Raw genomic sequence first — 25,513 nt, 5'->3', positions numbered from 1 at the left:
CCTTTTTAAATGCAAGCTGGTTCTTGCTTGCTTTGGATGGAAATACCTCCTCTGCCCTTTGGTCCTAGGTGGATGGTACTGGGCTGGGATGTCATTTGTGACCCCAGAGTGGTTCATTAGTGATGTTCTGTCTTTTTGGACCAGGATGTCTTATGGAAAATATGGTAGTTTACAGAGATTGACTTGTTTTTCCTCACTTGAATTTTGTTTTCAAGCTTCTCAGAGAACCCTCAGAATCCCTCTGGAGTGGGGCTTGTGTTCAGGTTTGTGGAAGGACAAGCCCTACCTATCACAGCAGGTTTCTCTAAATGCCTCCCTCGTGGTGGGTTTCTGTCCTGGCAAGTCTGCAGTCTGGGTGGGTGGGCAGCCCTCTTTTTCCATCCCAACAGCTCTGATACTCCAATACAAGGTGAGGTGGCTGCTTTTTCTGCTGCTGCCTTTGTCCAGAGGAGCTCTGTGTGTGGGTGTGCGAATGCAGGGGTGTGCGAGTGTGGGAGGTGTGTGCAATGTCTCCAGTCTCATCAGGTCAGGTCAAAGAAAGGAGAAGAAGATCCCCATTTGGGTGATAGCACCCTATCTGGAGATTGGTTTGATCTGTGCAGTTAGGCTTACTTTACTTTGCTGTTTGAGACCAGCCCTCTCACTTGGCAGCTGTTTTGCCAGGGGGCCTGAAGGACAATCTGTATGAATTAGACTGAAAATGTAGAAAAATCACTACCTAAATCTATCTTGTATGATTGGAGAGCTTTTGTCCTCTTTTCCTCAGTCTCACTGCCCCATTAAGTGAAGTTTGAATTATTTTTCTCCCTTCTCCCCTGCCATTTTTCCGATCTTGATGTAAATCTCACTTTAAGCCTAGGGTGGTTTTGACATTGACTTGTTACTAGGACATAGTATTTATGCACCATGTTCAATTTACAGTATTGAACTTTGCACCTCGTAACAAAAGGTTTTAGGCTTCTGGGTTTGTTTGGTTTTTTTTGTTTTTTTTTAAAGACAAGCTGTGGGCTACATCGAGAGACCCCCAGCCTCTTTCTAATGCAGCATTGAAGACAAATATACAATTATATCAAATGTTTATTTTCGATGTGTGTGTACATAGTACAGTATTATGCAATAAATTTGATGTTTAATTCTGATGGAGTGGCTGCCTTTCCATCTCGGGAAGCAAAGGAGAGGCTGCTCCAGGCACCAGCACTGCCTTTCCCCCTGTCGCATTTCAGACAAAGGGAAGTCCTTCACAGAAAAGCTTGCACTCAAGACCATTCCATTAATGCTTATGTGGTTAGACACATATATTGCACGCATTTATTTATGTTTAGGTGGATGGATCATATGTATTCACAGGAATATGCACATATCCTCTTATATACAATGTAATGTGTGCACATTACTGTGTGACCTGTATTACTGTGTAAGGTCTAGCTGCTGTTGTATCTAGTGTATATAGTCTGTATTTTGTATATAGTGTGTTGCATTGCTGTAGATAATATATTGCACTACAGGGGTGTGTGTATATGTTTTATATACTACATGAATGCAAAATACGTGTGTATTTATATTTATACATCACACATCTCTTTTCCAGTAGCAAATGTCAGCCCTGTTCAGCTGAGGAGGAGGAGGCAGGAGGGGCCAGGGCTGTTGAGGACTTTATGAGCCACTTTATTGAGCTGAGCCATCTTTGGCAGCATCCCACACAGAACAGAAGCTCTCACCAAACACCTGCAGTCAAAATAGTAATATTTTTTTGTTTTATACAAAATACAAAGTGTACACATAATGTTTTTCAATCCATTTATGTTTAAAAGGACACCATCGATTCAATTTGAAGTTGCTTACATAAATCATAAAGAGAGACCCGAGCCCAGAGTCACAGAGGTGTCATTAGCTAGGGCATGTATTCCCAAGTTGCTGTTGTACACCAAATGCAGTCTGAAAAAAATGGATTATTAATTTTTTTTTTTTTTTCAGTCAGTTACCCACACCTACCCTGGTACTGGCTTCTGCACTCTGCAAAACTATGTAGTGTTTGATGCATATACATATCCATTATTCAAGGAGCTGGTTCCCTGCATGCAGGTGTCCAAAGGGAAGCACAAGGATCATACACTTGCTGACCATACAAGGTCCAGCAAGTGTTCCACTCCATGCTGTGAGTGACCATGCAGATTGGTGACACTTGGCTCTCCCAGAGCTGGAGATATCAACCCACTCCAATCTCCGAGGGCAAGAGCTTTTTCTATGAATCTTCTAAATGTAGGGCACCAAGACACACAGTGGGGGGGGTGGAGTGGGATGTCCAATTTGGACTCTGAGCCAATTCCTGTGTCTTCCACCCCAAGCAAAGGGGCTTCTGACACCACATGCTGTGGCAGTCAAAGGCACCAAAACCTTAGTGAGCACCTGAGGGAGAAACAGGAGGAGCCCAGGAAATCCTGCTGCACCATCAGAACAACTAATTATGCTACACCAGGTCCACTCTGCTCCATTTAGTCCCCTTCTACCAGCTGTGGGTTACTTTGTACTTCTCCAGGTGTTGGATCCCTGGAGACTTTTTTTTTTTTTCCCTCTCACACTGTAATAGTTTTGGTGTGGTTGCCCAGCTTTCACTTTGGCAGCAGCAATCACTGACTTTGCCAACAGCTCCAAAGATGGCTCCTCAGGCTGGAGGATGGCTGGCAGCACTTGGAGGATGGCTGGCAGCACTTACCCTCTGAAACTTGCACACGCCAAAAATAATAACTGATATATCAGCAGAATGATTAAAACAAAAATGCTTTAATTTCACCACCATTAACAGAAACATCCATTATTCAACTGTTTACTCAGGAGTAAACAGAATAAAACCAAATGCAACTTGTTAGAATGATAAATTTTCCCTCTATCTTTCACTCCTGCAATCATCTTTTGTGCACAATCTGTTCACGGCCAGCATTTACTTTTATGATTTATTATACCACAGTGTGGTAACACAGACACGTGTCTGAGGCAGCCCCTGTGGATGGGAAGCCCAACAGACCCTACTGCCATCCTACAGCAGACAGCTTTGTTCTAATGATATGGAAAGAGGTTGTCTTACACTAAACAGCTTATTTATATCACATGAAGTACAATTTTGTACAATACTTCACACCTTTTAAAAAGCAGTCTTGTATTTAATGTTTTCCAGTCAATATTCATTGATGTTGGCACACACAAATCATCAAACAAAATGCACAGCTGTTGCTTGGATTGATTGGTGTGGTGGGGCAAACATAATTTCTGGCTATTTGTGGTCAATGTGAAGTCAAATCAGCTGTGGGAGATAAAGAAAATGTTTTATTGTTTAGCAGTCCTCCTCCTGCACAGATTTGGGAGAAGGGAGTCACGGCATCTGCAAATCCAGCACAAAGTTCAGCACTGCTACATGTATTTCCAGGACTGGAATTTTAAAATTCACTTCTCCCTGATAAGCTTTTCTAGCAGTTCCCTTCATAAGAAGGCAGTGGAAGTTTTGCTTTGTTTTTGCTATGGGAAAGGAATTGACAAGAACAGTTCAAAAAGAGAGATGTTTGGGTGCGTTTCTTTTTTTTTTTTTCTTTTTATGTACATTCTCCATTAATAGGTTTTATTACTTTTAGTTTTCAAAGTTCAAAAATAAACTCTCTAAAGTGCATAACTGTACTTAGATTTCACAGAAACTATCTGAAATTCTATCAATATACCATGTAAACAGCAATAACTAAGCATCAGAAAATGCTACAATCTCATCAGTTTAAAAAAAAAATGGACTTTTCCCTACATATAATTTATCAGGATTTGTCAGGGGAAAAGCCCAGATATTGGGGGTGTCTTAGGCTGCACTGCAAGATGTAACCAAAAGTATGTATTCTATCACCATATGTTGAAACCAAGTGGGGCAGTGATCTTTATCTGGGGGGGGGAGGAGATCTCCTTTTAATGGGCCATCTGTTAAAAATCACGTGGGGCAGTGTTCTTTGTCTTTTCCACAACCCATCCTTCCTCCAGGGAGATATCTTCTGTTAATGGGCCATTGAGTCCCACTGCATGACTGGTAAGATTACATCATCCCACTGGGAAATGCTCCAGCCAGGGGGAGGAGCCAAGCCTTTCCTACCTAGATAAAAAATGAGATTTGGAAGACCAAAGCAGCCTTTTCCCACTGGATTCCAGAGGAAAACCGGACGTTTCCACATCGTCAGTGGACCTTCAGAGGAAAACTGCAGCCTTCTACAGGACCACTGCTTCAACAGAATCACATCTGTCCCTGCAGGAGCACTGCATCCACCATTTAATGGGACTGCTACCAACACCCCAACTGACTGGGTGTCAGGTTGTATTCTGATTCTGTCAGCGTTTTTGTACTACTGGGTTTTATTTTAATTTTCCTACCAAATGGTAGTTCTGACTTGGGATCCCCCATTGGTTTTCTTTCAAACTATCACAGGGGCTTAGGTTTCTTTCCTTTTGTTCCTTTTTACTTAGAGAATTTTTTCCCATAAGTTACTAGGAAACACTAATGACTGGGTACTTCAGAAAAACAGAAGTGGCCAAGCTCAGGAGAGGAGGGCATCTGGTCACACTTCTCTTACTTGGGAGTTTCTCTCCAAGGGACAGAGATTCCACAAGAACTAGTAAACCTGTCCCTCAGGTAAAAGATTGGGATGGGGCACTGCTGGCTCTCTCTCAGCTTTGGAGGAGGATGGTCGGAGCTGCTGCTTGAGGAAAGGAATTGGCTGCTCCTGCCGCCACTTTCCCGGCCACCTCTCCCGGTCCCTGCTCCAGTTTCCCTCCTCCAGTTCTGTTTTGGTCTCGCCTCACCACAGCCATCATGAACAAGAAGAAGCAGACATTCCTGGGCAAGGCCACACCCCTGGGCTATGTGCCCGGGCTAGGCCATGGAGCCACAGGTTTTACCACCCGCTCTGATATCGGCCCTGCCCACGATGTCAATGACCCCGTGGACGACCGGCACGCCCCACCAGGTAAGAGAACTGTGGGAGACCAGAAGAACACCCAGACAGCAGATGATGACAATGGGGATTTGAATGACACCAACTATGATGAGTTCAATGGCTACGCTGGGAGCCTGTTCTCAAGTGGCCTGTATGAAAAAGATGATGAAGAAGTAGATGCCATTTATGCAGCTTTGGGTAAGAGGATGGATGAATGCAGGAAAGAAAGGAGGGAACAATATAAAAAAAAAGAGGAAATAGAAAAGTACCATATGGAGCAACCCAAAATTCAACAGCAGTTCTCAGACTTGAAATAAGTGGAGGTTACTGAGGAAGAGTGGGTGAGTATTCCTGAGGCTTGGGATGCAAGGAACAAGCGGCACAGGAATCCTCAGTACGAGAAGCTGACTCCTGTCCCCAACAGCTTCTTTGCAGAGCATTTGCAGTCAGGAGAATCACACTTCCATGGACCCAGACACAATTTGGTGGACTGAATACTCCATACCCAGGAGGAACGACACCAGGCTTGATGACACCTAGGGACAGATGAATTGGATATGAGGAAGATTGGCCAAGTCAGGAACACCTTGATGGATATGAGGCTAAGCCAGGCGTCAGACTCTGTGAGTGGCCAGACTGCAGTGGACCCAAAAGGATATTTGACAGACTTGAATTCCATGATTCCCACACATTGAGGAGATATCAATGATATCAAAAATAGCCCATTTGCTCCTGAAATCTGTCCAAGAGACCAATCCTCACCATCCACCAGCCTGCATAGCATCAGCCCTACTGGAGGAGGTCACTGGCAAACTCCAGGTGGCTGGAAACCTCATCATGAAAGGAACAGAGATCTGCCCCAAGAGTGAAGATGTTTGGTTGGAAGCCGCTCAGCTTCAGACTGGAGATACACCCAAGGCTGTTATGGCCCAGGCTGTGCGGTACCTGCCACAGCCTGTGAGGATCTATATCAGAGCAGCAGAGCTGGAGACCGACATCTGTGCCAAGAAACCTGTCCTTACAAAGGCCCTTGAGCATGTTCCAAACTTGGAGCATTTGTGAAAAGCAGCTGTGGAGCTGGAGGAACCTGAGCATGCCAGGATCATGCTGAGCCAGGCTGAGGAGTCCTGTCCCACCACTATTGAACTGTGGCTGGCACTGGCAAGGCTGCAGACATATGAGAATGCTTGGAAAGACCTTAACAAAGCCCAGGAGAATATCCTGATGGATCATCACATCTGGATTACTGCTGCCAAACTGGAGGAAGCCAGTGGAAATACCCAGATGGTGGAGAATGTCATTGACAGAGCCATCACATCTCTTAGGGCTAACGGTGTGGAAATCAACAGGTAGCAGTGGATACAGGATGCTGAGGAATGTGGTAAAGCTGGAAATGTGGCCTCATGCCAGGCAATCATGAGAGCTGTGATGAGGATTGGGATTGACAAAGAAGATTGGAAACACATTGTGGATGGAAGATACAGACAGTTGTGTTGCTCATAATGCCCTGGAGTGTGCCTGAGCCATTATTTATGCCTATGTCTTGCAAGTTTTCCTGAACAACAGTGTGTGGCTGTGAGCAGTTTAATTTGAAAAGAGCCATGGAACCAGAGAACCCTTAGAGGTTCTTTTGCAGAGAGCTGTTAGCTACTGTCCCAAAGCAGATGTGCTGTGGCTCATGGGAGCCAAATCCAAGTGGCTGGTGGGAGATGTGCCAGCAGCCAGAAGGATCTTAGCCCTGGCTTCCCAGGCCAACCCCAACAATAAGGAGATCTGGCTGGCTGCCATGAAGCTCGAGTCAGAGAACAATGAGTATGAAAGAGCAAGGAGGCTGCTGGCGCTGGAGCCCAGCCCAGAGCTGCTGCTTCTGCCGTGGGGTGAGCCACTGAACTGGGACCTTATTAACACCTACCTCACTGAGAGAGGGACCTATCCCCATCTACTCAGGTGCCTGGGACCCTGAGGCTGCCTCTCTCTGCCCTGCTGGGAGCCAGGCTGCCGCCGTCCTTGCCCCGCTGTTTCTTTAGCACTGCTCCAAGCTTTCGCTGCACTGCAGCCCCGCACCCCTGCCTGCCGAGACACCCTGCGGTTCCAGCCACAGCTCTGGACCTTCTGATACATCTTGTCTAACACCCTGGGATTTTTGTTCATTCCTTCTGCCCAGCTTGCTGTTGCCAAGCATCCTGCTGGAGGCACTAGGACCGACACTGCCCCATGGTTCATGAAGCAAATCCTCTCTTTTCCATCCCTTCCCGGCCGGGCCCGGCCGCCATCACCGCGTGCTCCCCGAGCCCGCCCCACAGCGCCCCCTGCAGGCACGGGGGAATCAGCGCACCTGCCCTGCCCGGAGCCACCAGCGCCCCCTGCTGGCTGTGACGGGAACTGCGCCAAAGGGAACCTGCCTGCGGCCAACAGGGCTGAACCGAGTTCCTGTTCTGTTTGTTGTTAATTCCAGAGTTGTTGTTGTTTGTTTGCTTTATTATATACACTAGTAAAGAACTGCCATTCCTATCCTAATAGCTTTGCTTAAGAGCCCCTTAATTTCAAAATTATAATAATTTGGAGGCAGGGGTTCACGTTTTCATTTCCAAGGGAGGCTCCTGCCTTCCTTAGCGGGCACCTGTCTTTCAAACCAAGGACAGGACATGGATGATGATAAGAAAGAGCTTTCTCCCAGAAAGAAAAGCAGCTTCCTTCTTTCCCCAGCATGGCCATCAGCCTCTGTGGCACATGGGAATATTGTAGCTGGTGTCACATAGGAAACAGGAGCAGTCTTGTGAGGTGCTGTTGGCATTTCCATCTTGTTTCCTGATGCCCCCGCTGCAAACACAAACTTTAATTAGCGCTTGTATGGATTCTGACACATGGAAGTCCATCTATTCTTGGCCCCAACTGTGTTCCCTGTCCCCCTTTAGTGTTCAGCCTATCTGATGTTAGTTCCCTGACAGCAGATCTGGGTTATTGCTGTTGGAATACACAGAGTGCCCTAGAAGGAGATGGGTGGAGTTTAGGGAGCAGCCCAGCAGCACAGGGAAAAGTCTCAGCTGGGTCCTCTTCGTTAGGTGCTTTAGTTTGGTCTCTGCTAACAAGCTGCTGCACAGCTTGGAGGTGTTCCTCCAACCTGAGCAGCTGGAGTATCTTGTCAAATTCAAAAGCATATTTTTAGAGAATTTTTCCACAATTTTTAAATGTATATAGTAAAGCTTATTCTTTTAGGTGTCCGAGTTCATTAAGCACAGCGGTGGTTTAAAGTAACAATGCAAAACTCAGAAGTCCCTGAAAGCTCTTTTGAAGGAAGAACATTTATTTAGAGCTGTTAGGAGACTATGCTGTTACACAGCTATGACTGCCTGTGGCTGCTAAGTTCGGGATGGCTCCCTCCAAGTGCAGATAGGAAAAAGCAAACTCAAGAGAAGGAAAGCTTTGTGTCTGGGATCCTCTGTACACTGGGTTCAATTTTCCACATGTATGATGTGCACTATTTTTACCCCAACCTCCAGACTTTCTTGTGATCATAGTATGAGAAGCTGTACCGTCTTACACCTGAAGCTATAGCAGTTGTATCCAGGTATGTGGATGTGTGTTATCCCATGTATTTAGTGGGAGGAGAAACTCCCTTATTACTTGTTGGAGAATATGTATAAAATATTGCTTTTTTTTCCCTTTGTTTTCTAACAAAAAAAAAAAATGGACTCATCATAGTTGATGTCATTCAAATCCCCACTGTTATCATCTGCTGTCTGGGTCTTCTTCATCTGGTCCCCCACAGCTCTCTTGCCCAGTGGGGTGTGCTAGTCATCCATGGGGTCATCGTGGGCAGAGTCGGTATCAGAGCAGGTGGTGAAACCTGTGGCTCTGGCCCAGCTCTGGCACGTAGCCCAGGGTTGCAGGCATGTGCAGGAATGGCTGCCGCTTCTTGTCTGAGGTGAGACCGAAATGGGACCAGAGCAGGGACTGGAGCAGAGCCGGGAGAGGTTGCCAGGAAAGCGGCAGCAGGAGCAGCCAATTCCCCAAGCAGCAGCTCCAACTGTCGTCCTCTGAAGCTAAGAGAGAGCCAGCAGCTGCCCCAGCCCAGTTTTTTACCTGCCTCATTCCTGTGCTATGGTATCTCTGCCCCTTGGAGAGAAACTCCCAAGTAAGAGAATTGCAACCAAATGCCCTCCTCCCCTGAGCTTGGCCACTTCTTTTTGTTTTTCTGAAGTACTCAGTCGTTAGTGTTTCCTAGTAATTTATGGGGAAAACTTCTAAGTCAAAAGGAACAAAAAGAACAAACCAAAACCCCAACACCAGCAGAACAGATAATTTATCAGTACACAGTGCAAACAGGTTTTTAAAAATAAGCAGAGAAAACGCACTCCTGGGAAGCCTTGACCCACTGAAAAAATGAATGATTATGAAAAAGAACAGAAATGTCTTTTCCCATCCATTTAAAGGTATCCAGGCCCAGATTCAGCAAAGCACACTGGCTTTACTCCATTTTAATTCAGCAACATCCCAAAGACAGGCCAGTTTAAGGCACATACCATCCAGGCTTTTGCTTTCTTGTACTGAGCCTGAACAATATAAAAATGAGCCAGTGCTAAGGACCTTTTGGTAACCCAGCATTCTTTCTCATTCCACTCTTCCAGCAGACTTACATGGCAGCCAGTTTGGCTCAGCTGCTTTCCTTAAAATAACTATGGAGAGCTGACAATGAGGAAGAGCCCACAGGAGCAGGCAAAGGCACAGCTCTGGCTTCCTGTCCTGCCCTGTGTTTGGATAGGGGTTTACCCTGCTCAGGCTTCCATTCAAAGCACTTTTTGAGCCAATCTGTCAGTTCAGTTAGCATACCCCAAGGACCAGAGGAGATCACATCTCAGGAAATGTGAACTCAACATCTCTGAAAAGCCAAGCCCAAGGTCAGCACTCTGGACTATGTGGAAATACAAAATTCAGTCTTTGCTGGTTTCATATGGAACAGGCATTTCTGCAACCAATAAAAAACCAAACCATTCTTTGAGTCCCCATCCCAAGTGCTTTCACGAATACACATCTCTGCCTTACCCCATGTCCTGGAGTGACTATATGATGCTTGTATCCCCAACTCTCTGTTCTGTTTCTGCTGGATATTAAGTTCTACATTTTCAGGCTGGTTCCAAGAGCAAAGGAGAGGACAGAAGCACTCAGATTGTTTTCACAAACTGCACTCGGTCCCACGCATTCCTGCTCCTAGACTGCACTGTCTGCAGCACGGACAGCAGAACAGAGCTCTCTTTTGCTTTTTACTTAGTTTTTAGCTAGCTGAGGCAGAGAAATTCCCTGGACTGTGGCTTTTCCTTTTCTTGGAACTGTTCAAAATTGCTCTGGACCACAATCTCAGAACACCAGGAGCTCACACCTGTGGCCCACCAGGGCTGGGATTTGGCATTCCAGTGCCAGCAAGCTGAGCTACGCCCCACGAAAAGAACTTTCTGAACTTGCCATCTCTTCAGAACAAGAGATTTTATTGTTTGGTATTGTTATTTTTTTATGTTTGTGGGTGCTTTGCTTGTTAAATAAACAGTTTTTTCCACTTTACTCCAAGGAAGTATTTTCCCAAACCAGTTGAGGGAATTTGCCCTAAACCAGGACACCCACCCTGACTAGAGCAAAGGTCATGTACAGCCCATGGCCGCCTTTGGAAGAGTTCAAGGGATCCTGAAGAGACCAAAACAGCAGCAATTTTGGCAAGAACACACACAGCACACATGGCAAGTGAAATGGGATAAATCTAAGTACCACAACCCAAATACAAGTATTTGTGAGCCCACTTGCCCTTAATAAAAAGGAGGGGGGAGAAGTTGTTCTGGGAGTCCTCTTGGCTCCTCTGGTGTGACATGCATGAGGCCTGGCTACAATCAACACTGAATTTCTTCTTGGCTATTTGGCTTCTGTACACTGGCAATGATCCCCTGGGGAGCTGAAGAAAGCATTACAGAGGTGCCCTCCCTTGGGTACCAGGGTGGAGCCTGGCTCAGGGCAGACCAAGGGGTGCACATAAGCCTCTTGAGTGGGAGAGTGAGCCCAGGTGTCCCAGGATGGTAGAACTGTGAGCCCCCAGTGACGTGATGTCCCTGAACTTGGGGCCTTTCTCCCCTTCAGGCAGCACCTGTTTGACATGAGCACCTGAATCAGGTGTCCCAGGACATTCCTTTCTGAAAGTTATAAACGAATTTGGAAACAGTAAATTGTCAAACCTTGCATTCGAGACAGGTGCCCTTCCCACAGGTAGAGTACAGCTCCATGCACTCAGTTCCCTGCGGTATTCTCTGTACTGCCATACCCCTCCTACACTGGGAAGAAAAGCCCATCCTCTGCTGTCACCATCAGTGTTGCTGCTACAGCCCACACAGGAGTGATGTGCACAGAAGAAGAAAATTTAGGTGAGTGAGTTTGTGGGACACCTGTGTGGACTGTTCAGCTTGGGCTCATGTGTCTGTACCACAATGTAGCACACATACTAATGGGGTGGGTCTTCCAGATATCTACCACATATTTGACACCAGATATTTAACCAACAACCAAAATCCCAAGGGATTATGACTTAAAAATTTTTAAAGCCTCTTCTCTTCCCTGTTGCCCAAACCTGGTCAGAAGGTCTCAGTATCACTCTCCAAGCAGAACAAACTGGTAAGTACCTGGCTGCATGACTCCTCTTCTTTACTATCCCAAACATACAGGTACTTCCTTCTACTTAGGTTGAATTGGCCATCAGAATGTGGGAAGAAAACCCAACTCAAGCCTGGGCAAAACTGCAACTCACACCAGCTCTGTCTGATGACCAGGAGATTATCAGAGCGTTTCTCTCTCTAGAGCAACAGAAGATGCTGGACTCCAAACAGGTCAAAAGTCTGAGCAAATCTTTACTGTAGCTACAAGAGAACAGTCATGGTGCTGCCTGACCTGTGCCTTAATATGAAAATGGTCAGGACACTTGTCTGCTCAACTCAAGTAGAAGCTATTTGATGATTTCATTACTATTAATCCTATTTTGCCTCTTGCTATAATATCCTGTGGAAAAAAAAATAACAGCACGGCTGGCTTAGATATTCTAAATATTACAGGATCTGTAAGCAAATCAGTACAGAAGGATCCCTTCAGTGCAGTCACTGAGCGCAGCATTGTGTCCCCTACACTGGCAAACTCCATTTTGGACATCAGGCCTGGAGAAACAGTGGGCAACAGCAAATGTAGAGAGTGACAGAAATCCACCTTTCATCCCTCTCCCACCTCTGGGAATGACCTTTCAGTTCCCAGGGAGCTCCTCAGCTCTCCCAGTCAGGCCCCCGCTGCATCCACTTCATGCATTTGTCCGTTTGGTGCTCTCTCCTCTTTGTTTATTGGCAAAAACAATCTCCTCCTTTACATGATCTTGGAGCTAGTATCTCTCTTACTGATCAGGACTTCCAGCAGCCTCAGCTTGGCCTTAACCTGCTTGTATTCATTGTACTCTTCAGCCATGGGAGTGCGGTCTTCTTTCTGCACATTCCTAGTGGGAGTGAAAGCAGACCATGAAGATTTCTGTAACAGGAAGCCTCCCTCAGCAGCCTCCCTCTGTCCACCACCAAGATCTACAAAGCAGCTCCTCTCCTCCACTCCTCATCAGGGAACAAGACCAAAACGTTTATACTTTGAGAGATAAAAAAAACAAGGGGGCAAACAAGCTGCTCCATCAAACTGTGGGTTACTTGTGTGCTGAAGCTGAACACAACACCACAGTTTCAAATGCAAAATTCTACTTGAAACATATCTTGCTTCTCTGAAACCACCAGCTCTGCACAACAGCTGCAAAACACTTCAGGAACCATCTGAGCGTCAGCCCGTGAGTCTGGCAAAATAAAATACAGCCTCCCCTGGCTTGGCACCACAGCACTTACACAAAGAGGCACACTGACAAAAAGAAAGATCAGATCAGATTGTTCTTGGCTTACAGGAAAATTTTTGGTTTTCAGTGATTTTACAAAATCCCCTAAGGATGATGGCTGGTGGCAAGAAACAGACAAGATAATTTAAGAGTATAAATATATGCAAACATTCTATCAACTCATTAATGAGGGACATTTTCTTAAAACAGTAAAACCAGTTGCACTAAAGCAGAAATACTTGATGAAACCAGTGTCTGAACACCTCACAGACAAGCAAGAACAGGACAGAAATCACTGGGGAAAAAAAACTAGTTACTTTAACACTAAACTTCCGCCATTCTGAATGTGGGTAAAGCAATGATGATGATTGAGAAGAAGAAATACATAATACTGAATTCTGGAAACTTTGCATATTTGGAGATCTTTGCAGATGCAAAACAGATTAAAAATAGCTGAAGAACAGCAAGACAGCTGAGAAATTGTTACCTTCCATTTTGTCGGAAAAAGTTGTCTTCAAAGTCTCTCAATTTTTTTCTGATTCGCTTTTTCTCTTCCCTGACTTCTTGAAGCTGCTCTAACAGTTCAGGGCTGTTGGGTTTAAAGATAAATGAGATTATCCATATGTATGCAATAAAAACAGGAAACATACAGTAAAACTACAGATGTTTAGTTGTATGTATGCCAAGCAACGGAGCTGATCCTGCGAGCAGCTCTGGCAGCCTCACATTACTTGAAGCAAAATGCTCTGTGAATTTAGTTCAGCAAAATGATCATAGTCTTAGGCTGCAACCTCTAAGGAGGTCAACTGTGCGCTTCACAATTTACCACTAACTTCTATGAAACTTATCTCCTGCAGATGGGTCTGGGTTTGGTGACTTTTATAGGATCAATTTCAATGGTCACAACTTAGGGCTACTACATGTGTTTGCACCAGACTTGGAACTAGAAAAACTAGTTCCATTTGACCTCTCCAAAACATGAAAAACCTTCTGGAGTGCCAGGTTTTCATGATAAAGGCTTGCCACTGGTGGAGTTACTGTTTAGTGATGCAATCCAAAGATGTATAAGCTAAGTGTCAGTATCAGGACAAGGTAGTTTCTTCCCATACCCTTTCCTATGAGGGTCTATTGCCTTTAAACATTAAACGTGAAAACTTCTGGCTCAGATCATAAATAGAAAAAAAAAATTCTAGACACTTTTCTGACAAATAAAATGCTATCTTAGCGAGAAATAACTTTTTGTAGTTGCCTGTGAATTCAACATACATGGATGCTTCATGGAGATTTGAAAGCCCCATATCCTGACTGCTCCTAGATGGCATCTTATCATCCACTGGGGAAACAAAGCCATCAGCGTCATCTTCTAGTTGATCCAAGAAGCTGCGCACACTGAAATCTGTTTTTATGGTAATGGTGAGGTCCGGCTTCACATTGCTGTCCTCCTCAGACCCCTCCTCTTCTTCCTACACACAGGGACAGAGCACCCCCACAAAGACAGGTTATTGTTTCTCTTCTCAGGAACGGGCTCCTCTTCTCACCACATGCACTCGGAACAAGAAGTGGAAAGGTAGAGCAAACACTTCAATTGCCAAGCAATGCACAGGACACCAGAAGACCATCAGTAAAGACACCCTAGAACCAAAGCATGACAGAGAAATTGCCACCACAAACTCAGATTGGTTAAGGAGACCCAGAGCGACAGGACTGAGTGAAAAAAATACCTGGGATTCAGAGCAACCTGCTGCTTTGTTTAGTTTATGCATTCTGATGTAAATGTTACATTTACAGTTGTTATACATATTGTCCAAAGCACACCAGCCACCCTCTGCATTTCCCTGAAAATATTTCCCAGCATAGAGACTGCCAGGTTAAAATGTGGAATTTTCTCTCAAGAGATGCAGCTCAACAGCTCTCTCTAATGGCTGAATTCAAATGCTCATGCAGTGATACCAGTGAGCTCAAATGAGTCTTACAATTACCCAAATGTGGGATACGATTGATTGTAAAAGTACAGCTGCTGCTAACGTGTTCAAACATCAGCTCTGACCATTTTGCTGGAATATACTAAAAACTGGACTGGAAACTCTGCACAGTGCAATTTCCCATTTCCTCAATGCACACTGATGAACTGGTTGTGTTCCAATTTTTTTCCAAAATTTACAGGCGTGAGATTTGAAAGTCCCTGCTGCACTTGATATTCACCAGTTCACTGTGTTCTCAAAAGTAGGGCTTGTCCTGTGACACTATCCAGAAATAATTTTAATTATCAGGGAATGAGGGCCAGTCTCTTATGTACAGAGACATTTCTAGAAGGCAGTTTTCTACCTTAATATAACGAATGAGGCTACTGGCAAATGCCAGCATGGACAGTAAATCTCTGAAATATGTATGCATGTGTGTATAAATATATTTATTTTACAGCCATGTAACTCTAGCCAGGAAGGATCTAAGCACATGAATACCTTTAAAAGCTTTTGGGGGCTAATATCACTGAAATCTTCAAGACAAAAATATATTGTAGCACTGGGATAAAAAGCAGACATCTTCTTGATTTGTTTCTTCATGTAGTTCCTTGTGAATCGTTCAATTATTTCTAAGAGTCTGCTTCCATATTTCAAGTAAAAAGGGAGAAGGCAACACCAGGGCCTGGCTTAGTCCCATTAAACCCTCAGTGATTTATAAATGCATACATTTAAATTAAATTATAGTTTGCCCAGAGTTTTCTTTCTAAGTTAAAGCTCTAGGCTATGATGATACACTGCAAAGCCACAGGCTCAAAATTACAACCAAGGCTGAGGCTGGAGGGTAAAGAAAACATTATCTGGGAAGACGTTTTGAGTAGCAATAATAACAAAAGATATAGAGAAGTTTAAACACATCTTAGGAAAATCTGTGGGGAACTTGTGGAATTTGAAGCAATATTTAGCATGATTAGACAAGACCCATTTCTTCAGACATCAACTCTACAGTTTAAACAGAAAGCACAAACCAGAAGCCATGTACTGCTCTTAAACCCTGCCAACAACTCCAGGCTGAACTGGGGAGTGGAGACCATCTTTCACTGCCATTTCCCTGTCCCCAGGAGTGCCACCCTGCCCAGCCTGGGAAGGGCTGCAGCAGGAGAACACAGATCCTGCTGTGCCATGGAGGGGGATTTGCTAAGTCAGTCTAAGCAGCAAAAGCAGCTTTAGAGGAATCTCTCTGGCAGCAAAGGAGAAGCTCCCATGCCCTTTTCTGGGAGAACTTTTGGAAAGAAAGCAAAGGGACAATGTCCATAAGCAGTGTGACAAAGCTGCTCCTGAGGACAGATGCAAGGTGCTTTCTTCACAGACACCCATGAGCCTGTCTGGCCTCACTGCAGACATCAGGGCACTGCCTGAGCCAGCAAGCAGTTCAGGAGCTACCCTCCTGCCATGGGAGGCCACAGGAGCAAAAGAAAGTGTAGAAATTTCATTTAGACCTGAGAGCCAAGACACTGCATCTGGTTGTCACAAGACCTCTGAAGTAATTTTGCTCTTAAATACAAAGGAGCGAATTAAAAGGATTCTCAACCAGAACTCCGACAGAAAAGGCCCTCTAAGGCCTTCCCCTAAAAAAATCTCACATAGGAACCTCACTTTAAACCTGCAGCAACATTTATACCTTGAACCAGAATGGTCTTCATACACAAGTTTCATTTAGCATGCACCTGCTTGGACTCTTAGGCAATCATGAGGCAATCCAGAGTTACAAATGTCAATTCCCCAGAGTATCCTATCATCAGCACTCCCATAAAGCAAGAATCCTAACTATTTTTTCAACACAACATTCAAGATACTTTATCAAAACGTTTGGTAAGGTCACCTCAAAACACCTTTCAAGTTTTTAGTCAACTCTACCAAATGCTTCAAGAGAAACTCACCCATAAACACACAAACACTGACATTGTCAGTGGCCCATCAAATATTTCCCTGCCCATAGTGGACTTATGCAGAAGCTAAGTTTTGGGGCCTTTTGCCGATTTCCTCTCTTTACTTCTGAGTGTAGTTCAGTACAAAGCAGCCAGATGCAGCTTCACAGAGCCCCATTTAAGTGTTAATAGGCACATCATGTTAACAGGCTTAAGGCTGTCACCCTGATCTTCTGCCAGAAACCCTTCCAGGTTTGTATTCCCTGCAGGACACTGCTGAACTGGTTTGGTGCTGCCCTGGCACAGCACCAGCCTGTGCTGGCCATCAGAGATCACCATAATTGACAGCTCTAAGTTCTCACACTGGGTGCAAACAGAGGTGGATAAAAAAAGGACACACTAAAAAACATAAAAACCAGAAGCAAACAAAAACACTCCCCACCAGACCAGTACTGCAGATTTGATCCAGTGGTGGTTATCTAGAAAATACTAAGAAGCTCAGTGATCATTAACCAGCTTCCAAACAGCAGCTTAACATCTTCAATCTGCAATCTGGTATTAAAGAATATGTGCCTTGAATAGTCCATTAATATACAATCCACTGGACTCAATCACCTTGGATCTCTAAGTCTGCAGTATTTACATTTATCCAAGCTCTGGCTGGATAACAGAAATATGATCCAAATGTGCTGAAGCACCTCTCTCACTTGTTACACTGCAGAGGCACAGAAAGCAAGCCAGGGCCCAGCTCCACGCTGTGTTTCCTGGTCTGCTGTTGGACTTCTTTCCTCAGGGGAAGGCTCAGTATCACAGCCATCTTCCCCACCCCAAATTACTACACCGTAGCAGCGCATGAAGAAACACAACAACCTGCCATCCAAATCTGACCAAGTATCAACTAGAAGAACCAAGCTGTTCTTTACTTCCATCCTTATTAAGTTAAAAATACCCTGCACAAGGTGATGAAAAAGAGCCTGGATAAATTAGTGGATAAATAAGTAAGTGCCCCAGCTGGCTCCACGTGCAAGGGTTAGTTTTGTGAGAGCTCATTCCTGCCACGGTGCTGTGTGCAAGCCACAGAGCCTGGGAGTGAGAGAAACTATCGCAAAACAAGTTAGTGTCTTTTAAAAGAAAGGAGGAAAGCAAGGAAAAAAGCAAGGTACAGGGGTAACTGTGATTTTTATTTTTTTAAGCAAAATAAAACACATTATGTGCAGATGGAAGGGAAAGGACAGAAAAGAATGCAAGGCCAAAGAAACACTGTAGTCTTATCTACAACAAGGGAAGAATTTGATCAGAATTGGCGAGGCTTAAAGCAGCTACTGATTTTTCAGGAGGACACTGCAAAAAAAATCAACACTGATGAAAAAAATCAATCAACCATTCTGTTTCATTGGAATAAGGGGAAAGTTGATGCAAACTGAGCAATTAGTTAGCAGCTGGAGGTCTTCACCTTTATCTCCTTGAAGAAGGAAGCTGTTTCGCCCTCGATAATTGGCTGCAGCAAAGGGCTTCTCCGCTTGCTGGAGGGGGAACCCTGTGACAGGTGTTAACAAGTATGTTACATTGTGAACCCCTTTCTCCTCCACCACCTGCTCTCAGCTCATTCTCACCCACACATTCACTCTCAGCTCATTGCTGGACCACCAGGAGAAATATCCTTCCCAAGGAAGAAAAAACAGGTCTGGCAAACCCCCTGAACCTGGGGCTGTTTTCTCTCAGGATGTTGCTTAGCAAAGGACACCATTGCCAATCTGTTTTTAAAAAGAAACTTGGATGATTATTAGCTGGGTAGTGACTACAAGACAAAGGCTGCAAGAAAATAATCCCCAGCCTGAGGCCCATACACACAGAGTAGCTGGCTGGCTCTCCAGAGCTACAGGGTAAGCTCAGCCAGGCTCTCCAGATTTGCTTTCCAGAAGCCTGATTTCCCACTAAAGTACCTACTGATGTAGAGATGGACTTTCAAATGTAACCTGTCTCTCTATGAACGTCTCACTGTTCTCACTCAGAAGACTGAGGAAAAGACAGTCTTATCTCTCCTTTGTGGATTTTCAGTTTTGTGTCTTAACAGGACCTGGGTTGTCTTTGACAGCTTTGCATTAAATTGCCCATGTACACGTACACACCTTCCTCCTCAACTGCCAGCACCGTCTTCACAGCACACATTCTGGGGACTATTTTGCACATGACAGGAGGAACAGCTTTTTAATTTGTTTTAAATGCAGGACGAGAACACCTCCCAGCATTTGCAGAAAAAAACCCACTCCTCAGTGACACCGAAATGGGTAACACTGTTTCAGCCCATTCACTTCACTGGCCGCCTACAGAAAGTAGGCAGGACATGAGCACTACTCAGGAAAAGCAAAAAAAAGATTCATACATGACAGACAGAGTAAACAGGAACTTCGATAAAAGAACTCTCTTTCCATAGACAAGCTTGAAGTATTCTGTTTGGGTTTTTTAGATTAATTAATTTTTAAAAACTGGGCTATACAAGTTGTCTAAAATTACAGACAGTGAATTTTCTCCCTATAGGGGTGTATTGGGTTCCTTGCTGGTGGCAAAACACCACCTTGAAAGAGGGATATCCACCACTTAGAGGATCTCTTTAATACAAATGAAGTGTTAGAAGACTGAGGGCCCTTTCTTTCAGCCAAGGACACACCTGGCAACCCCTGTAGGATCTACTCAAGTCTGTGTTCCTGTGTACAGGAACCCTGTACATACAACCCTGTGGAACCAAGCAGCATGGAAGACCTACAGTTCAGCGTGGATTGGTATGGAAAAAGAAGTGAGGCTGTAGCCAAACAGAGGATGGATGAAATAACAGCAGCAGCCCAATGGAAAGAGAAGAAACAATACAAGGTGAGATGTGCTCCATGGCTCACAGGTGAGCACTAAAGTCCCTTGACCAGCTTTGTCCAACTTCAGCATGAAGTGTGTCACTGATTCACTCATCTGCTTGATCTCTGAGTGATAAGGGAGGCTGGGACATAGCCTTAGTTATTGTGTTGTATGCGAAAGTGTGGTGATTCCTGCTTCCTCAGCTTGAAACCAAAGAAATGGCCCACAAAAGAATGCTCTACTCACAATAATAGGGATAGTGTTGGCTCTGGAGAGGATCTGTTTGACCAAGCGATACCTGTCATACAACGGCTTCATCACCTGCCGTTCATTTTTGGTAACCTGAAAAGGAAAAGGAGGAGACACCCATGAAGTCTGCAACAAATACTCCACTCTAGAGCTCATGTGCCTGTGATCACCCTCAGTCTGAGGGGCACGAAGAGACTTGTATGGGGGTGACAGGAGAGCAGCATTAGCCCTGAAACTCCTGTCCATCACTGCACTGTCTATGCCTGGTGCCAGCTGAAGCTGTGTGGGGAGTCCTGTAAAGGGGCTGTAAGAGACAGGAGGTTAAAATGACCAATTAGGGATCAGATGTCCACAGCACAAGATGACCTGCAGAGGCAGCACTCCATGTTTGCAGTCACATCTGCCACCCTAAGCCCAAGATGAGCTTTCCCATCCTTGTTCTTGTGGCTGGCCCTCAATAGCCACGCTCATGACCCATGAAAAGAGAAAGCAGCTACACTGACTGGACGTTGCAATGTCAGGAGACTTCCCTTGAGTATGGTAAACTACAAATTTCACAAAAGCTGACTTTCTTCTGGCTTTGCTATTCCTCCTAATTTCCTGTACAAGCCAGCAGTTTTTCCTCTTTTTAGCTTCCATCCCTCCTCACAGCCGCTTTGCTGGGAAGGATTCACTGCAATGCTCTGACAGGATGAAGGTGCCAGGGCTGTGTGTCATAGAGAAGAGAGAATAGCACTGGGATGTCCACCTCAGGTGTTCCTTATATTGCTCTGTCCTTAACTCCACTCCTCCTTGAGTGTGTTCAATTCTGGTTTCTTTTCAGATTCAAACTGGGTTTTATTTCTTCAGTATTTTCTTACAGCACATTAGAAAACAAACACAATCCTCAGCAAAACCTGATCATCATTCATCACTGTCTGACCCACATCCTGTAAGAGTCCTTCCATTAGATCTTTTGTCTAACTTTAGATTATAAAGCTCTTATGAGAAAGCTTTAACTGATGTCATGCCTTTCTACTTGCTGTTAATCACCAGAGCACCTGAAGAACTGCTATATAAAAATCAGCATCAACAGTGCAACCCCTAGAGAGTTTTGTGCAGTCTCTTCAACAGCAATAGGAGAAAAGGGAATATAGCTTGAGACAGGGAGCCAATTTTAAACTGCCTTTTATTTTGTCTGCAGCTGACTTTCACTGGCATAATCCTTCTAAAGCTTTTACATCCTCTCTCCAGAGAAAGAGATGGTTTTGGTTTGTGAGGGACAGAAAGGCTGTAAGTATTGCCAGGAGTGAGGTGGCAGGGATCAAGTCTAAGAATCTGGAGGTACATAATCCAGAATCTTCCTCCTGATAACCAAGCCTATGTTCCCTATGTTGGGGGCAGATGAGCAGGGAGGAAAAGGAGGAAGATCTTTATTTCTTTCCTGGTTCAATGCAAATATCCCCAGGCCTGATAAGGGGCATACAGATGGGCAGTCTTGAACTCTGGGGGCTGAATGTCCCACACCCCCAAAGCACAGCAGGGCTCCAGTTCCGGACAACCTCAAGCTGCCTGTTCATTGAGTAAGCAGCTCACAGGGATTAGAGGGATATGAGCAGCATCAAACAATTCACTCAGTCCTCTTTGTGTTGAGTTTTGTGCTGATGTGCCTGCACTCAACTGCACTGGCTAGCAAGTTGCCTCCAACTTTGGACATTTCTCTAGTAACGTAAGTATATGTGTATATATATATATATATATGTAATATTATTCCTGGTTTTACAAGATCAGCAGTTTGTGGAACAGGAGGTACAGCACTACTGCTGGCTCAGACAGTCTGCTACTTAAAAAAACCCCAAGACTATGATGAGGCTTATGTTGAGGCTGAGAACCAAACCTTCAATTACCAACATCTCAAAGCTGATTAACAGTACTGTTCTGTACAGAAAAATAAACATAAGCCTTGGAATGGGTACAAAGTCCTTAGGTATGTTGAAGAATGGAAAAGTTAAACAACATCCTTCAGTGTCTGTATATCAGTGTGGAGGAGCAACACAGAGAATATAAGCATTGGAAGTTATGTGTATGGAGTCTGAGCCTGCCCTGTAGGTCATTTACACCAGCAAACTTTACAGAAAGCATATTCTGAAAGTAAATGTTTAGTACATGGGCACACTGTCTCATTAGGTAAACATAAGTAAGACCAGTAAAACCTGAGTATATTTTGGGAGAACATCAAAATGCAAAGAGACTGTTTGAATAATGGAGCCTTTGACACAACTCTGGGGCACACTCCACATGGCAAAAGAGCGGCAGCTGAGAACAGACCATTGCTTGCATTGTTAGAGCAGCTCAAGAATTTCTGCAGACAGATTTTTGGCTTAAGTAAAACAGTTCAGTTCCACCTCTGCAGGTTCATCTATCACTGGTGCAGAAAGACCCAGCTGCACAATAAATCTGAGCTCCATTGTTTTTCTTGTTTAGTTAAATATCTTTAAGGAAAAAAAAAAACCTTGGCTGAACCATCCACATTCTCCTCAAGCTCTCAGTACTTTTCCACTGCTGCACTGCCAGGAGCTGGGAACAGCAAAAGCTGATCAGTCTTTCCTGCCATGCAGTTCAGTGTTGCTAGGTATAGACAGCTGACTTAAACACAGAACAAATTAAAAAGCAGTTGTATAAACGAAGCACTGGAAAAGGTAGGTGGAAATAAAAGTATGCTGACAAGATAGGCTCTGGGTTTGTTATCTTTTAGAACAGATTGAAGTGAGTTCACTTCAGTAAGATGCCAACCATTGATTTATATAATTGTAAGAGCAGCAAAAAAAGACTTGGTCTCACAGAGAACACAGGGAAGGTTAAGTGGATTCCTTTGTACTGCCCTTTTTCTATTTTACACAAGAAGAAATGTGCGTGTCCACTCAGGTAACTATGCCATTTTTAGTTGCTAATACAGTTGTGACTTACAATATTAGCACTCCATGAAGGCATTTAAATAAATTAGTGAGACTTTTTAAAACAATGGATAAAGAAATATATAAATAGAAAGGAAAATATCAGGAATCTCATGCAGCAGCAGAATGACAGATTAGTAAACTGTACCAACCAAGTACTCATAAACAGTAATTTGCTGCTCCCAAGCCACTGCTCAGGGGATTAGCAGCACTCTGAAATTAAGTTACTTTACATATACAGCTGGTCACAAAGATTACAGTGTCATCAGTGAAAGAGAAGGAGGGACTCATAAAATGGCCTGGAAGCCACTGTGTTTCTGCCACAGCAGGTATCAACAGGAGACAAAACTTAATTCTCTGTCTTCACAAATAAGTTGGTCTTGTTAAGACCAAATGTGCAAAAAACCTTGTATCACTGATACCAGAAAACTGCAAACTTCCTGACTGGATGGAGGACCATGCAGAACTATTGCTATGCAGACTGTCCACTGGGCTATAAATTGGATGTCTGTGAAACCTCATGAACACAATGCCAAAATAATGCCCACTCAACCTGTAGGCTCTGTACTGCAGGTGTCTGTCCAGCCCAGTGCTGTGTGTGAGGACATCACCCTGCCTGGAACAGACTCCTCAGCAGCTGCGGAAGTGAAGGATCAGGGAGGTGGATTAGAGGGTGCACGTGTGGTTTGGAGAGCAAGAAGTTCTAGTGACTTGACATCAAAGGGGCATTAGGGGCATCATTTACCACAGACAAAGACATAGAAAGATGTAGTTTGAAAAAAAAAAAAAATGCTGCAGTACATACCGGTCTGCCATGAATCCCTTCATAATACAGCAAAGCTTTTTGAAGAGCCACTTTTTCAGCTGCTATCTGATCTCGTGTCATGTCCTATGAAAAGTGGCACAGAGAGAGGAAAAGGGAGGAAGAAAAGAATTCAGATTCCTGGACTCAAAAAATACTGATCTGTGCCATAAACCAAAGTCATGTAATACTACCATTACATTTTAAAGATTCATCTCTACCTTCCAGCTGTCTTTTCCCAGCTACATTGCAAAGAGACTGCTCAATACAGGCAGGTTAAACACACACAAACTTTGCATATGAAGGTATTTTATGTACCTAAAGTGGATTTACAGATTGTAACAGTGCTTTGAAAAACAACACTATGCAACTTTCAATGATGGTGAATCTTTTTCAGTTAAGATCTGAAATGCAAATTCTACAACAGAACACGTCCTTTCTTTTTCTCCAAATCTGAGACAAACTCCAGTACCTCTTGTAAAGCTTGACACCTTTGCTTTGACTGTCACAAACAGACTTTACCAAGAACTGAAGTGTAGTCAGACTGTCTCTTTCTGCCAATTCTGCTACGGAGTGAAAAGCTGTAGCAGACAAGAGGGGACAAAGCCAAAAAAACCCAAAAAACAGGGAAGACAGTTAGAGAAGACTTCTCTAACAAAGTCGGCCAAAATTCCCCCACAGAATTTGCCTGACACCGAGCCTTTTCTCCCTATCACAGCACCATATACTACCACTGTCCCTCTGTAAGTGGCCAGGCTGTAGATTCTTGCTACAGTCAGAAAACAGTCAAAACATACGTTGCATGTTTTGCTTCTGCAGATCTAGCAAACAAAGATAATGCTGTCTGCTCACTCTTATACAGCACTGCACAATTTACATGCCAGAAGACTCAAGGACTTTATTTACAAGACTGCCCAAACCTCAGGAGGTCACAGCATCAGACATGAACACCTCCCTGCTAATAACCCTCAGAGATTACAGCAGCTAACGGAGCTCAATGTGAAACTCTGAAGGTTAGCAGTAACACACCCTGAGAGAATAACATTCAGTTTTGGAGTGAACAAGAAGCAAAAAGATGACACAATCTCCAGAAGCACTGGAAGACTCAGAATTTGACAAAAACCTTTGGATGTAACAACAGAAATAGCCAAACACAGGGCAGGAAAACTGCAATAATTCAGAAACATTACTAGGAATACACAAGGGTCAGACAAAGAACACAAGATGATGTACCATAGAAACTGAGCTCTGGGAAAAAAAACAAGATACTAAAGGCAGAGGGAAAGGAACTAAAGTGAGTAAGCCCAGACTAAAGGCTGCAGACTTTTTAACAAAATGTAGAAGACCACAATGCTTTCACAAGTGACTGTGCAGGCACCAGTAACCTACTTGCACTTAAAGGTCTAAATCTGACCTGTCTACATTATACCTTAATGTCTTCAGGTCGATTTGTCTCTGCTCGTTTCTCTTGAAGCTTCTTCTGGATGGAGTCAAGGGTCACTTCCACAGCAGGTTTGGCAGATTTATCTGACAGGTCTTGCTTCTTGTCCTCCTCCTTCTCCAGCTGAGAGCCAAAGCTTTTGGGGAGCGTGTTGCTGCGCTGACGCACAACAGGGCCAAGGTCTTCCTCTGATATCTTTAGTTTTGACTCTGAACAGGGAAAGATAAGCAATTTTTCATTTTTAAAATGTGACAGTGTTAGGATTACTGCCTCACATCAAATCTAAATGAGGCAGTCAAGCTACCTCCCAAAGGTGCACCAGTGGTGGCTGCTCACCTTTCAGCTGCTTTCGGAATTTGGCCAAATCATTTGTCCATTTGAGCACTTCAGGGTTGGCTGCTTTGTCACTGTGGGAAGGCTGGGAGGAAAGAAAAACCATGCTGAATCTGTATTAAACCACCAGGAGCAATTCACTGAAACAAATGTGTGGCACCAAGGGGTACAGTATTTGG

The 25,513-nt window shown here is 44.3% G+C and overlaps 1 protein-coding gene and 1 pseudogene across 2 annotated transcripts in view; one reads left to right on the top strand and one right to left on the bottom strand.

The window, feature by feature from the left end:
• The first annotated feature begins 4,834 nt into the window (after positions 1 to 4,834).
• On the top strand, positions 4,835 to 7,020 carry LOC134044579 (pre-mRNA-processing factor 6-like; annotated as a pseudogene).
• Positions 7,021 to 12,338: 5,318 nt separating this feature from the next.
• Positions 12,339 to 25,513, bottom strand: part of FAM13A (family with sequence similarity 13 member A) — a 115,252-nt gene continuing 102,077 nt past the window's right edge. For both annotated transcript variants that reach the window (XM_062493013.1, XM_062493014.1), the window contains 8 exons: positions 25,338 to 25,419; positions 24,990 to 25,210; positions 23,564 to 23,647; positions 19,823 to 19,918; positions 18,183 to 18,266; positions 14,107 to 14,303; positions 13,328 to 13,429; positions 12,339 to 12,465 (listed from right to left, as the gene is read on the bottom strand). In XM_062493013.1, coding sequence (XP_062348997.1) covers positions 12,339 to 12,465; positions 13,328 to 13,429; positions 14,107 to 14,303; positions 18,183 to 18,266; positions 19,823 to 19,918; positions 23,564 to 23,647; positions 24,990 to 25,210; positions 25,338 to 25,419 — 993 coding nt within the window. The remainder of the gene's footprint in view (positions 12,466 to 13,327; positions 13,430 to 14,106; positions 14,304 to 18,182; positions 18,267 to 19,822; positions 19,919 to 23,563; positions 23,648 to 24,989; positions 25,211 to 25,337; positions 25,420 to 25,513) is intronic.

Source organism: Cinclus cinclus, chromosome 5 (genome assembly GCF_963662255.1).
Source record: "Cinclus cinclus chromosome 5, bCinCin1.1, whole genome shotgun sequence".
NCBI classification, from domain to species: Eukaryota; Metazoa; Chordata; class Aves; order Passeriformes; family Cinclidae; genus Cinclus; species Cinclus cinclus.
This window is presented reverse-complemented; position numbering and strand designations above follow the sequence as displayed.